Genomic DNA, 15,005 nt, shown 5'->3' with positions numbered 1-15,005 from the left:
TTTTATAAAGAAAAATCTCAAACTCTTTCTTTGCGCTCTTTAACATTTCTTGAACTAAACTCGCCACTATATCACGATTTAAGGGAGACCGTAGAATGTCTCGCGTTGAGGTAAACAGTATCAAGTAGGTCCATTTAGCATGCGCAGATTAAAAATAGGGAAGAAAAGGGTGTGTGAAACCTTTGTCTCCAAGGTGATCCAGAGCTGGTAGCTAGTCGGCTCAGGTCGGTTTCTCGCTAATCTACTTGGATGCGGCCTACTTTAGGAGGAGGTGGGTTTTCTATGTATTCGTTTTTTCTTTTGTTTTCCAACGGATTTTCCCCTTTTTTATTTTTTTATTTATTCATAGTTTTTCTTTGGTTCTTTATTTCTTTCTTGGTTTCACTCTGTTTTTTTTCCTTTTTTATGTTTTCTTCGTTTTGTATCTGTCTTTCTTATTTTTTCATCGTTTATTTGTTTTCTCTTGGGTTTCCTTGTTGGGAAAATCTAATTTGGAACATTTTTTAAATACACAATTAACAATTTTTAAATATGAGTTTATTTTTTCTAATACATGATCAATATTTTTCTGTACACACTTTCAACATTTTTCATATATTTGATTAACATTTTTCATATGCTTGTTTGACATCTTTTAAATACAAAATTAACATTTAGAAAAATCATTTTATTTCTTTGAGTTTTCATTCTACATTTTTCGTATACGTTAAGAACATTTCGAAAATATAATTTTAATAATTTCAAAAACATATTTGACATTTTATAATACTCCCTCCGTTCCTAAATATAAGTTTTTTTTAAAGATTTTATAAGGAGACTACATACGGAGTAAAATGAGTAAACCCACACTTTAATATATGTCTATATACATCCGTATATAATTTCCTAAACCTTTAAAAAGAATTATATTTAGGAACGGAGGGAGCACATGGTCAAAATAAATTTCCATACACATTTTCAACATCTTTCAAATTCTTGATTAGCATTTTGAAAAATACAAGATTATCAATGTTATAATACATGGTCAACAAATTTTATATACACCTTTTCATCATTTTTGAAATACAAGATTAACATTTTTGTAATACATGGTCAATATTTTCTGCGCACATGTAACATTTTTTTAAAATGTGTTATTAAGAATTTTCGAATGCAATATTAAGAAGTTTTTAATACATGGTCAACATTTTTCTATTCACAGTTCATGTTTCCCAAATGCTAGATTATCATTTTCCAAATATTAGTTCAACATTGTTTTCAATGCTTGATTAAAAAATGTATACGTGATAATTTTATTATCAGTATTTGAGTACATATTCAATAATATTTCTATACACATTCCACATTTCTCCGATTGCTTATTCAACATTTCCGTGCTGATGCTTTCGTCGCTCAGACAAAAACAAAACGAAGTAAACTCGGCCGTGCGTGCGTGCGTGCGCTCGCCGCTCGTGGTTGCCGTTGTGAGATGGGCCAGGCCCATGTAGCGAGCGACGCGAGGCACCTGGTTTGCTGCAAGGGGCGATACATATCGCCCCCACACGTCAGTGACGCGGGAAGGCTTTAAGACCTTCCGAGCGACGCCAATGGATTCCCGGAGCGAAGCAGTCGGCAGTCGCACGTGATGGGCCTGGCCGAGGAGGAGTATGCGGCTGCTTCACGTAGCTTCTCCCGCGCCGTGTCCATGGGGGAGACGCCGGATTCCTCATCTTGCCTCCCGCGGAAGCATCCTTTCCCTTCCGCCTGGCACGCCCACCAGGCGTTCGACGTAATGCCACGCCCGGCCGGGAGACCCAGCCCCCATTTTATATCTTCCAAGTCCAGGACGGAGGGGGACTCCTGGTTTATTGGTGAAATAATTGGCAGCACCCCCGAGCTTCAACCTTAGGTAAGATCCTGCCCCAGCCGTGCTATGTTGGTTCTTGAGATCGCTGAAGTGCGAATTCCTTATGCTTGTGCATAGTACGTACATGACATGCATTTGAAACTAGCGGAATTGCACAATGTTATTAGCACACAGGCGATGCTGTGGGTCTATCATACCAGTGACTGTTTCATTTTCTCTTTCTTTCTTAATTTTCTTGCAGCGCCGCCTTAAATTGTAGCTGCGCTCATGTGCATCAGTTGGACCGTGCAGAAGTGGAATACTTGAGTTCTTCCATCTTCTGCGTGGGCCGGATTAATATTGTATAAAAGGAAAGCAGCATCCATGAACAGAAAAGAAATCAAAAGTATCTAGCTATATTTGGCAATAGGTTACTGTTGGCCAATCAGATTACGGCAAACATGATTGTCAATTGAATACCTTCTTCGTCTTCTTTTCTTGGTGATACCAAAAGTTCACGATAGTATATTATGCTATATAGGATAGGTGGTCTTAAATATGCCACTTCTTTTAACTTATGAAAGATTAAACTCTAAAAATTTAAGTTGGTATTACAGGAAAAGAATCGCAACACAGAATTCTAATGACCATAACTACCATATTGTTTCCCATAGATTTGCAGAGTTAAAACTCTTGCTTTCCTCTCTGCTTTATGTATGCTTGCTTACATTGTTTGATCAAATAAAAGAAAGTGGAATGCCAAGCGAACGTAGTGGAGTCGAACCTGCTTCTAATGGTCTGCCTTCTTTTTTTGAAGGGTTCAATACCAGTGTGTCAGAACTAATTTACCAAGTTTCCACTTGAAGCTTACTGGCACATCCTGCAAGTGGATAACAAAAACAGCTCCATATCAAAGATGAGCTTCAGATCTATTGAGCAATTACTTAGAAGGAACAGCAAGATCAAAATTTCTCAGAGTATTGCCAATGGTATTCATGACCAGAAAGAAGAGCAGTCTGTGCAAGCCTTGAGGGACTCACTTCGTGCGAGCAACCAGCTCCCAGAGAAGTTTGATGACCACCATGTCCTACTACGGTATCTCAATTTTGTCCATTATCCAGAAACTATGTTGTGTACTTCTATACATAGTTACATCACCAAAATTATACACCTAAATAACTGGGAGATATTTTACATCTCAACAGTTAGGAGGTCAGACGTACTCTTATGTTGTATTGAAGATGGACTTGGCCTGATTGCTATCTTCATCATGTAGCTTTCTGAGAATGCGAGGATTCAACATAATAAAGGCAAAAGAGATGTTCTTGAATATGCTGAAATGGCGTGAGGATTGTGCTGTTGATACCATTGCAAAGGTATGCCATGGCTGTCATTTGTAAATACTCCTGTTTGCAATTCGTCCAAAGAGTCTCGTAATTGTCTTTCATCCTTCTACATTTCTAGTTCCACAGTAATGTAAATACAACTTGACAGGGGAAATGGTGTTTCTATGTTTCAGGATTTTAAATTTGAGGAATTTGACGCATTAAAACGATGCTATCCTCATGGATTTCATGGAGTTGACAGATTTGGAAGGCCACTATACATTGAACGGATTGGGTCAGTGGATCTCAGTAAGCTCATGCAAGTGACAAGTATTGATCGATATATAAAATATCATATATCAGAACAGGAGAAAACTTTATCTTTGAGATATCCTGCATGTTCTCTTGCCACAAAGAAGCACATATCGTCTACAACAGCCATATTAGATGTGAAAGGATTGGTGCGTTGCTGTCTGTGAAATCTTCTTCCCAGCGCTATACCTTAATTCCATTGTTGCATTGAAGACGGTAGTTGCATAACTCTTTGATCATTTCTTCATTGCCTGATACTGAGACCAAGCTTTTGTCTTGGAAACAGGTACTCAATTTGTTTTTGTTGTCATGTAACTTGGTTCGTTCTTAAGGCCGTTCCTCTGTCAAGTTGTATTTACATTAGGAATTTTTGGCTGCAACAGCAATGTACATTCATGAAACTATCATATGTCTAAGCTATTAATTTTTAGTACTCGCACTAGCACATGATGGGGTTATTTTACTATGCACCATAATATTCATTTGGATACTCCTGTTATTTCAGGGCATGAACAATTTTTCAAAAGCTGCACGAGAGATGTTCATTGAAATTCAGAAGATTGACAGCAATTACTATCCAGAGGTAATCTAATCTAGTTAGAAAATGTCCATGTTAGATCCTTGACTATGTTCCCTGGAAGACTAGAATCCCGAATTTAGAATCATTTATCTAAAAATATGTTCTATTGTTTGGCCTGTAATAGCTTGCGTAAGATAATCCTCTGATGACCAGAGATCAGGCACTTACCCTCAATAGCCGCAGCAGGGATTGTTCCTGAAGTGGAAGTGATCTCTTAGGCGTTGGGATTTCATTGCTTGATCCAAAAGCTCAATTCAAAGTTCCGAACTCAAGGCCAAACCGTAACTCTACCTTCCTATTCGATTGGACTCTTCCTAATTTAACCAGACTCTTTCCTATTGAGCCAACAGTATCCAACAAGGATATTTATCACTTATTTATTCTTTTTCTTAATCTTCATATCTTTAACATAACCTATCAAATGTCTTCACGAATATGCCTATCTCCTGCTGCCTTGTGCACCCACGGCCATAACAACTTCTAAAATGTTTGCTTTAAACCCTAAAGTTCTTTTCAATGTGATTTTGCTACGGTGGATGTTGGCGACGCGATGAACCTTGTGTTTGTGAGTAGCTAGCCTTCTCCTTCCTCTCTTCATCTATGTCTGTCTTTTCATTATCCTCACCATCCTAGTTGTCACCTTCTTCATTTCAACTTCATTAGGCTCAGTGGCATGTCATCAGTGACAACAATAGTCCCATGGTATTCACTGACCAATTTCACGGTGTGCGTTTGCTAGTTCATCATGTGACGCATGCCCATGGTCATGGAACTAGAACCCTGAGGTTGATATGCACCTGCAGTCCAATGGATAATGAAACTGAACTTGGAGATGTTGGATATCGGCAAGCAGTAGTGCAATATGTCACTGCAGTGTCAACTGGGCTTCCAGGCCGTAACAAGCTAGTCCTCGGGCTTACCATGTATCTAGACCTGGATGTTATCAAGTAGGAAATGTTTGGTAAACTAGCAATATTCTGATTAAGTAACCCATAAATAAATCATGATGATAGTAGTAGCAGTATTAATCTCATGTTGATATGTAAACATGCTAGGCATAGAAACCACATATCTATTAGGGGGGCAACAACAATTTTTTGGATAGGTTGCAAAAGACATGACTTGAACTCAAGACCTTAGCCCTGATACCATGTTAAACTTCATGTACTAGTCAACGCAACCAAAAGTCCGAACTGATGGAAAGAGCTAGGCAATCCACATACACTTCAACACCCCCTCTCACGAATGACGTGGATAGACACAGAGGTATGACTCAAGAGGCCTATACATCGACAAAGGAGGGCAGCGACAATTTTTGGATAAATTACGGAAGTCAGGACTTGAACTCAAGACCTTAGACTCTGATACCATGGTAAGCGTCATGCACTAGCCAACACAATTAAAAGTCCGAACTGATCGAAAGGGCTAGATAATCTACATATACACTTCACTAATGTCCAAGCTCAGCTTGGCTCGTTCACAAAACATGAGGAACACACGGCGGAGAAGTGCGCGTGTACCACTCCTGTTCTCAAGCTCCAGTAGCATGTGGAAGAGAGTTCCTTATACGTTGGTCCCAAATCTCCTCCAAAACCGAGGTGGTACTAAACTTCCCACCTTGTCATGAAAACCTACATGAGCCTTTGAGATTTTCTAGGAATTACTGTTTGTATGGGCCTAAAGTCCATCTATAATTCAACAATCCCCCACGAGGCCCATTGTGTGGTCCTCTGTTCCAAACATTGTTTTGATAGTATTTTCAATGGAGACCAGTTAAGGTCGAACATCCTCCTAGAGCAAAGAACTACACTTCTCCACAACTGAACAATGGATTATGAATTGTCAGTTCAACTTAAAGAAGTTTCACCAATTATCTTACCAGTACTAGGCTTCCGAATGCTAATCCCGCGTATGGAGCATATTAGTCACATTCCTGGCCTATTCATTAGCTTACTAAAGACTACCCTATCTCATAGACCGTGACCAGTAGTCAGGCTTATATAGGTGCGTTCTTCCAAAGATTGCTATGTAGTACAACGTCTTACTTATACACGCTTTAGAACACATTAAGTTGAAAGTCAACCCGCCATACATTTTGTGAGGGTAGTGCATCTCGAACAAAGTGGGTTAGTAAAGTTACTCTCCTCCGGTTAACTGGTAGTTTGTTTTCCATTGTCCTACTTCACAGGATCTCTGAACACATAGGTTGGGTTACGACCATGGCAACTCATGTGGGTCTCATACCCGTCTCCCTCGATGCATTTTCTATCACAACACGTGTTGACGCTTTTGTGAAGGGATCTGTCAGATTCTTAGCCGACCTGATACAATCCAACTCTATTACTCCAGAGTTACTTAAATGTCTGATAGATCTCAATCTTCTTCTTATATGTTTTCTGGATTACATGTTGTTCTTTGAACTACTTGCTTTGACAAGTCCAGTTCATGAGGATATTCGGAATTGGCTTTTCAACAACTAATAAGTCCAACAAAAGCTCTTGAAGCCATTCTGCTTCATTGCAAGATTTTTCTAATGTTGTGAGTTCTGCTTCCATTATTGAAATCGTTAAGATGGTTTGCTCGCAAGACTTCCATGAAAGAACGCCACTTCCATCTGTAAACACATCCACTTGTGGCCTTCATCTCATCAACATCAGAAATCAAATTCGCGTCACTACACCCTTTGAGTACTACCGGATATCCGGTATAGTGAATTCTATTACTTATAGTACCTTTCAGATAGCGCATAACTCTTCCAACAGCATGCCAATGTACATCCTTCATATTGGAAACAAATCGGCTCAGTTTGCTCACAGCAAACTCAATGTTAGGCCTCATAGCGCATGCTAGGTACATAAGTGAACCAATCACTTGAGAGTAACTCAAGTGATCTATAGTTGTGCCTTTAAACTTTCATATTTGCACACTAGGACCATATGGTGTTCGAGAAGAGTTGTAATCTGAATAACCAAAGCGACTCGGAATCTTGTCAAGTCTCAACATAGTGGGATTACATAAGTGTAATGCCACCCTCATTATCTCTCAACAGCTTGATGTTCAAGATAACATCAGTCACAGCAAGATCTTTCATCTTAAAGTTATGAGATAGTCCTCATTCCTCAATAACTTTGAGGTTGGTTCCAGATATCAGTATGTCATCGACATACAAGCATAACATAACTCCTTCCCTACTATGGCGATAGAATACACATTTGTCAGCTGCATTAACAACAAAGCCAACAAATGTAAACTTCTCATGCCATTGCTTAGGCGCTTGTTTCAAAACATACAAAAATTTCAACAACTTGCACACATTTCCTTCCTTCCTGACCTCCATTTGATGGGCGAGAAGACCATCCGAGGCCGTCACCAAGACTAACACTCGAATGGTGGTCCGTCTAGCCATAGGTGAGTAAGTATAGAAGAAATCTTCACCTTCTTTCTGGGAATAACCCTTGGCCACAAGCCTAACCTTGTACTTTTCAATCGTACCATTAGACCTAAGCTCCTAGTTACTTTTCATGTGTTTCCCGTTTGGGGATGATAAGGAACTTATTTGATAACAAGAGCTTGAATATAGAGTAAAATAATAAGAGCTAGACTATTTGCCATTGTATGAAATGTAGCAAATTCAAATTTAGGCAACCAGTACCATCATGAGCATAAAGGTTAAGTTTTCTAAAGAATATTTCAGACATAGGTAGCTTCATCCCTGCTATGTCTAATCCATAGTTTTAAATAGCAGGCTATGGTATTCTTCTTTTGCAGCTAAATTGGCTCTATAGTGTGCTAAATGACGCAAGTTGTGCACGATGCGTTTAGCGTGAGGCCCCTCCAAACTCTATAATGCCGACATAGCGCGCTATTTAAATTATGGTCTAATCCAATAGTCTAGATTTTTATTTCCCTTTATTTATTTATTTTATGTCGCAGATAGCTAATACGTTACCCTGAGAGTCTGTTAGAATGACTTTCTATTTTATTCTATTTTCCTTTAAGTTCCGCTTTCACTTATTAGCACCTAGGAATTTCTTGCTGGGGAATTATGGAGCTTCGTAAGATTTCTTGCTTCCAATCTCAGCAGAAAACAGTTTCTACAATATATTCATATGGCCTTGATTTATGATACAGACATTACATCAACTTTACATAATCAACGCTGGTTCTGGATTTAGAGCATTGTGGAAAGTACTAAAAGCATTTATGGAGGCAAGAACTTTAAAAAAGATTCAGGTAGTGTTTTATTTCCTTAAGTGCCAGTTATTGTTATTGGACAAAAGATTGAATCACCGAATACTTTGTTTACTCACATGCTACTTCTAAGGTTTTGGGGACCAATTACCTTAGCACCGTACTAGAAGCTGTTGAGCCAAGGTAAAGTGCATCAAGTTATAAGCTACTTTTACATTGTTAGGAGAATGACTGTTTGCTCTTTCCTGCAGCAATTTACCTGAATTTTTGGGTGGAACATGTACTTGCTCTGCAACTGGAGGGTGCTTGCTCCAAGATAAAGGACCTTGGACTGATGCTGGGATTATCCGTGCTTCTAAGGTAAGGTATGATGCTTCTTCTGTAGTTTGTTCGAAATTTGCTGGGAAGCTGAACTAATTGTTGGGGGTATATTTGTACCTAGGAAGTTTTTGGAGAAGTGGGAAATCTTTCAATAAGATGACTTCTATAACTGACAGCGGGCTATTTTGTTAGTATTGTTGTTTGTAACTTTAGCTTTGACTGAGTGAAACCTATCCTTGGATTGCCCAGTAGGAGGCTACAATAGTGTTGTTTGGTCAGTGGCCATTCACGTGTTGGTATTATACTTCTCAATTTAAATTGTTATGGACTAGACACTTCTTGGTTGTTCAAGTTTTAATCTTGATTTAGTATATCGACTGCCCTATTTTATCTGTATCTTTATACTCCCATGAATATTTGAGTTGGTGGCGGCGATGGACCTTCTGCCATGCCATCTCCTCTCCTCCACAAAAGTAACTCCATAACTGGTTGGGCAATCTCTCCGCAATTTCTACTATCTTGGATTTGCATAATATGTCTTATGGTTATTTTTGCAGTCTTACTTTTTCTAAGTTGCCATGTTCCTTAAACGCCAAGTCATTTTTTGTGTGGGCATGAATCTATACATGATTTCTTAAATTAGTTTCATAGCAACATACGGGCATTCTGCATAATAAGAAAAAACACAATTTTATACCTGTGAGCTTCCTTTCCTGGATTGCCCCCTCCTCATCTCTCCATTGAGGTTTCCTTTCTTCTTCAGTGGCTGATTTTCAGAAAAAAAAATCATTACATAATACAGGGACCTTCCCAATCAAAAGAAAACATCTATTGGAGAAAAATAGAAGTGTCACACTTTCATTGTATCCACTCATTTCATCTTTTTTTCCCCTCCAACCTCCATTTCATCACCAAGTGTCGTATCAGAATAGAAGAAACATACTCCTATCTTCTCTCGTTTTCTCCCTCCTTCCCCTTGAAAAGAATGCATTATGAATTTCTAACACTTCATTTGCAGGAGCCTTCAGCAAGACATGTAGATTCCACGTGTGGTAGGAAACGTACTCTTGGCATGTTGTTTTTAGAGGATAATCAGGTCTTGATACTATTACTGAAATTATGCTTCTGTCCTTGTATACTTCCATTTAAAAAACTGGGAAGGCACATCTGATAGCACATACCGCAGAAAGTAAAAAAAAATCTCAAAAGGTTTCTGCTATAATTTGACTGGGAGTACAGATTAGCAGATATTACTTGTATGTCTTTCGAATGAGTAGTTTTGCCTCATGGCCTAACTACTCCCCATGAAATGAGAATTCTCCAGTTACTAATGATTATTATAAATCTGTATGGAACAGGTTGGTAATCAGATGAGTGAAAATATTCATCAGAAACAAGCCAATGGACAGGTCTCAGGGAAGATACAAGAACTTGAAGACTGTGCTGCTCAGACCAAGGAGGTGAGTGAGGAAAGACACTTAATTAAGAAATTGCAGCCTAAGCATGAGCTGAGTGATATTTTCTTTGTACGTTCAGACCCTAGAGACACTAATATGTAAGCAGAAAGAACTTGCAACCCACATTGAACAGTTGAGGGAACTCCTACGGTGAGAATGGCATCCTCCTTTATTTATCTAATTGTGTGCTGTGAATCCTTTTCAAATTGAGGTCGTAATATGTGTTTCTTGTTTTGTTTTGTTAATACAGGGATGATGTCCTGGCAGAGAAGAAGACAAGTAGTCAAACCTTGAAGTGAGAAGGAAAAATAAGTCATCACTGCATTGCAGTGAAGAAATTGGCGGCATATATAGATGGTTTCGAATAATGATTCTATAACCGCCATCAGCCTGTAGGAATCCTACCATGCATGTCGACTTCAAAATGCGGTTTTATTTCTAGTGCACACGATGTCTACTACTGCTCTACCTTGGTCCTTGCAAGAAAAGTGGCATGTCATGTTACTCATGTAATTTACCTTCCTTTAATCATCATGAATAAAGTTATCGTCTCTTATATTAGGGACGGATCTAGGGGAGGGCTAGAGCCCCCTCAACGAATTGATTCTTCTTCAATGCTAGTACTTATTTTAGCCAAAATTTTCTAAAACATGAAAGCTTTGCGTCCTCCATGAGCAAACTTGCCCCCTTCATGCGTTCATCCTGGCTCCGTCCCTGGTTCTATGTGGGATGTCAAATGAACCTGGGTATCATGGGCTTGAGGATGCATACGACCTCGATCTTCATGTACGGTTTATCGAGAATGCGGAGGTAATAAGGAAATTTTGTTTGGTTTTACTTTTGTTTGCAAGCACGGAGGTAATGGTCACAACTCAGGAAAGTACACTTTGGTTCTTGGTTAAAATCTAAATAGTTTAGAAGTTTTTTAGAATAAACTTGATTTTCATTTGCACTACTATATAAATTTTCATGAATAAAAACAACGTTGACTTCAGGGAGAAAACAAAAACATTTGCTCTTATAGGTCACTATTAACTGTATTTTGGTCGAATTTTTGTAAGAACAAAAAATGTTTGCTATTATAGGCCACTTTTCAGTGAGGAATTAACTTGTAATTTACCCATGAATTGTTTGAAGGTTTGAAGGCCACCTCAAGGTCTACCACTAGTGCTTGAGAATCGCCTTTATGTTGATACATCAATGTGAATAGGGAGAGTCTTCGTGGTGTTGCACTATGACGCCATCCACTCAAGATCTGTCCGCAGACAGGTACCCTCTGCTATCGCGTCAACGCCGTTCATGGCGGACACCACGCTTGACAGGTGTTCAATCAAATGCCATCGTTCTTACTTTCGAACTTCATGTCTTTTTTAGTGTAAGAAGGATGGTGGGGTACTCGATGAAGCAGGATGAGTTGGTGTGTGATGCGTGATTGGACGTATTTGCCAACTTCGTAGGCATGACTAGAAGGGTGTCTTTTGGCAGTGTGTGCATGGTTCGTTCCACGCACGAAAGCACATTACGCCCTATGACATGCATGTCATCCATAAACGCAATGTCAAGTCATTAACATATCGATGGTACACTATCCAACACTCCCTCATGAAGTTTTGTGGTGTGATTGATCGGCCAGAGGCAATGTGTCCATTTGCGCGTAGTAACCATGAAGACCGTAAGTTTTGTTTTTTATTACTCTACATGTCATTGATTTATTCACTCACTTAGTGTAGTTATACACATTATGTAGCATTCACGTGCTACCATGATGTACTAATAGTATAGGTCAGACGTCAGACCATGCACACACATACATTCACGTGTTATTTTCTACTCCCTCCTTTTTGGTTTATAGGGCTCAAATCTGAAATCTTATCAACCAAAATGAATTGTGAGTAAATGACACTAGTTTTAACTAGCCAATGAAAAATTTCTCACATATTTAATTTTCAAGACAATAAATGTAGCATCCTCCTTCTTATTGGACTTGCATGGTGAATGTAGAAAACGATGTATGTATAGCCACTCATCTCCTTTCTCTAAACTCTATGAATTAAATATGACGTGGGACTCAAAACACTTTAACTCAATTAGATCAAAATGAGCCTAATATAATGAAAATCTAAAAAATTTAAGATGAGCCCCGTAAACCGGAAAGGAGGGAGTATTCGAATTCTAATGAATTATGTGGTGTTTGACGAAAATACCGGCTTGAAGTGTGTGCAACTACGGTTGAATAGCCGGCTCCTGTATCACTGTCTACAAACTGTTTTCGATTCATTAACGGATGCCGTGTTTGATTTAAGAGTCAACGTTGAAGAAGTAAAAAGAAAAAGAAAAAGGAAATCTGAAACCGACGACCGATCCCACACATCTTCTTCAGTCTGGGTCCAGTCAAATCGTTGGGCGGCACGCGAGCCACTCGCCGGCGTTGTTTAATCCGGTGGTCGCAGAAATCTCCGTGAAGTGAATGTGACGTGCACGCCATCATTGCTCGAACAACTGTAGTTAGTTCGTATGCTTCCTTGCCATATGATATCGATCAGCCTGGCTGTGCAGCGGTGGTTGGGCTTCCGGCGTCTTCTTTGTAAAGAAAGAAAGGGAAAACGACGACCCCTGTCGACGAGCGAGAAGACCCCGGCAGCTCGACCGTGGCGTTTTCTGTTCTGCCTAAACCAAGGCGGCGTCCCGGCTTTCAGACAGACGACACAAAGCTTCTCCCGGATCGAGTTTGTCCAGATCACCCACCAACCTGACATCAAGTGGCAATATGGCAGCGCCAGCTATCCAGGTCATTTTGCTTCCCCTGCCTGTTCAGGATTCGTCAACTCTGTTGTACTACTCTATACAACTACTCACAATGGCAGTAACAGAGAGAGGAAAATTTTATGTTTTGACTTAAACTTGAAAGAAAATCCAGATTTGATCTCTTTTGAAAAGAAAATAAAATCAGATCTAACCTCTTTACGTGACGCCAACGTCTCTGGCGTCTGGGTTGCACGGGAGACGTCAGGGACCATGACGTCTGGCCTCATGACCACACACATATAGACGCCATGGACCCAGACGTCTCCCGTGCAACTCAGACGCCAGGGACGTAGGCGTCACGTAAAAGAGGTCAAATCTGGGTTTTCTTTGTCCAAAAGGTCAAAACACAAAAGTTTACCACAGGGAGTAGTAACATACATATGTTACTAGTCTAAGTTACTACCTCCACACTGGATAGAAACATAAGGATAGTAACATTGAACCTTTCATTTATTAGCCTATAGACTCATCTTGCCTTGGTATCCGCTATGTTACTCCTAGCATAAGTAACATGTTTAGGCTGGCCATAGTAGGGAGTATCATATAGTAGTATCATGCATATGATACTACCTCCATAGTGCATAGTATCATAAAGTAGAATCATAGATGACCTTATTTATTGACATATATGACACATAGTAGCATAGCATTTAACATGTTACGGTATTGTGACAGCCCGATGCCGACGCCCAGAAGATTCCCCTTTATTTCCGTTTCCGTTGTGGGATTAGAGTTATTCGTTGCATCGTCATGTAGTTTGCATCATCGTATCATGCATGGCATCATGTCAACTGTGTTTTGGTGGTGTTGCTTGTTGCCGTGTTGTTGGGTGTTAGAGCTTTGTGAGTGTGACGTCGTTTGTTGGCGTGTTGAGAGTGCGTGCGTGAGGGCCACCGCTAAACCCTGTTGCACCGAGGACCTAAGACCTTTTCTCCCCTCCTCTCCTCTCTTATTTGTTTTTGCGGTTGCTAAGATTTCCCGTTTTAAACCTCTATTTTAAAAGGGGTCGTCTTCTTATTTTCATTAAAAGGGTCCTTTTATTAAATGTGGGGTTAACCTTTGGGTTTTTTATTTTATTCTTCCTTTTGTTTTATTTTAATATAGTCTTATTTTCTTTTCTTCTGTAAAGAGCTTTATTTTATACTTTAAATAAAAGGGGTTCGATTTTTATTCTTTTGTTAAAAGAGGTTTTATTTTATTCGTCAAAAGGGTTTTCATTTTTAATTCTTTAAAGGGTTTTGTTTTATTTGTTTAAGAAGCCCAATCTATTTTTAAAGTTGTTATTTCTTTTAAAAGGTGAACGGCATTTTTTTTATTTTGTTAAAACATTTTTTCTTTTGTGTTTGCTCTCTGTTTTTATTTTAAAAAAAAAGAAAAGAGAAATAAGAGAGAGAGGAGAGAGCAAGCCTGGCCAAGGCCCAGGTCAGCCCGAGGCCCAGACCTCCTGCCCTAGCGAGAGGAACTCTCCTCCCGATCTCCCCTGATCCTCCCGTTCCCCTCGTCCCCTTCTTCCTCCCAGCGCCGCCAACTCGCGCCGTCCCGTGCCGCCATGGCCTCGAGCTCCCCCGTCGCCGGCCTCCTGCTCCTCCTCCCGTGTGATGCCCGTCCTGCGCGCCCCCGCCGCCGAGCTCGCCGTTCCCCGCCCCGCGGTGCTCGCCCCGTCGCTCTCTCCACGGCGGTGCCCTGCCCGCGCCGCCGCCGTGGCCGACGCCGCGCCGTCCTGCCCGAGCTACGACGCCGCTCCTTCCCTCGGCCTCGCCGCGCCGCCGGCCGCCTCGCCCCTGTGGCTGTCCCCTGCGTCGCGCGGTCGCCGGCCCCTCCGCCCGAGGTCGCCCGCCGGAAGTCCTCGTCCCAGCGCAGCCGTGCTCCCCTCATCGGCCCTGCCGTCGCCTCGCCGTGGTCGCCGTCGCCCGCGCCCCGCCGTCGCCGCTGAGCCATGGACGGTCTCCTCCTCCTGCTGTGCAACATGCTGCCGTAGTTCTGCCGCTCCTGCTGCCGCATGGCTTGTTGCTGTTGCTCGCGCTGCGCTAGCCGATGTATGTTGCTGCCTGCTTGCTTGTCGCGTGCTTGCTGCTAAAGTTGCTGATGTGTTTGCCGATGCTTGTGTTGTCCTGCTGCCCATGCTGCCGAGTGCTGTTGCTGTTGCTGTCGCGCCTGATGCTGCTTGCCGTTCCCCGCAATCCGTGCCG

General features: G+C 40.9%; 1 protein-coding gene across 3 annotated transcripts; it reads left to right on the top strand.

Moving 5' to 3' along the window:
* Positions 1-1,569: 1,569 nt before the first annotated feature.
* On the top strand, positions 1,570-10,572 carry LOC123428061 (phosphatidylinositol/phosphatidylcholine transfer protein SFH11). Of its 3 annotated transcripts, XM_045112224.1 has the most exons (12): positions 1,570-1,888; positions 2,643-2,920; positions 3,102-3,201; positions 3,345-3,611; positions 3,968-4,045; positions 8,174-8,275; positions 8,367-8,416; positions 8,485-8,593; positions 9,573-9,650; positions 9,913-10,014; positions 10,091-10,161; positions 10,262-10,572. In XM_045112224.1, exons 2-12 carry the CDS (start codon positions 2,742-2,744, stop codon positions 10,308-10,310), a joined length of 1,185 nt encoding a protein of 394 aa, XP_044968159.1. In that variant the 5' UTR covers positions 1,570-1,888; positions 2,643-2,741; the 3' UTR covers positions 10,311-10,572. The 3 variants fall into 3 exon arrangements, with proteins under 3 accessions (XP_044968159.1, XP_044968160.1, XP_044968161.1); XM_045112225.1 differs by lacking the exon at positions 9,573-9,650 and having other exon boundaries at positions 1,571-1,888; XM_045112226.1 differs by lacking the exon at positions 1,570-1,888 and having other exon boundaries at positions 2,834-2,920; positions 3,031-3,201.
* The last annotated feature ends 4,433 nt before the right edge of the window (positions 10,573-15,005 follow it).

The sequence above is a fragment of the Hordeum vulgare genome, chromosome 2H (assembly GCF_904849725.1).
Source record: "Hordeum vulgare subsp. vulgare chromosome 2H, MorexV3_pseudomolecules_assembly, whole genome shotgun sequence".
Taxonomy (NCBI): Eukaryota; Viridiplantae; Streptophyta; class Magnoliopsida; order Poales; family Poaceae; genus Hordeum; species Hordeum vulgare.
The sequence above is the reverse complement of the archived record's forward strand: the minus strand, read 5'-3'. Positions and strand labels throughout refer to the sequence as shown.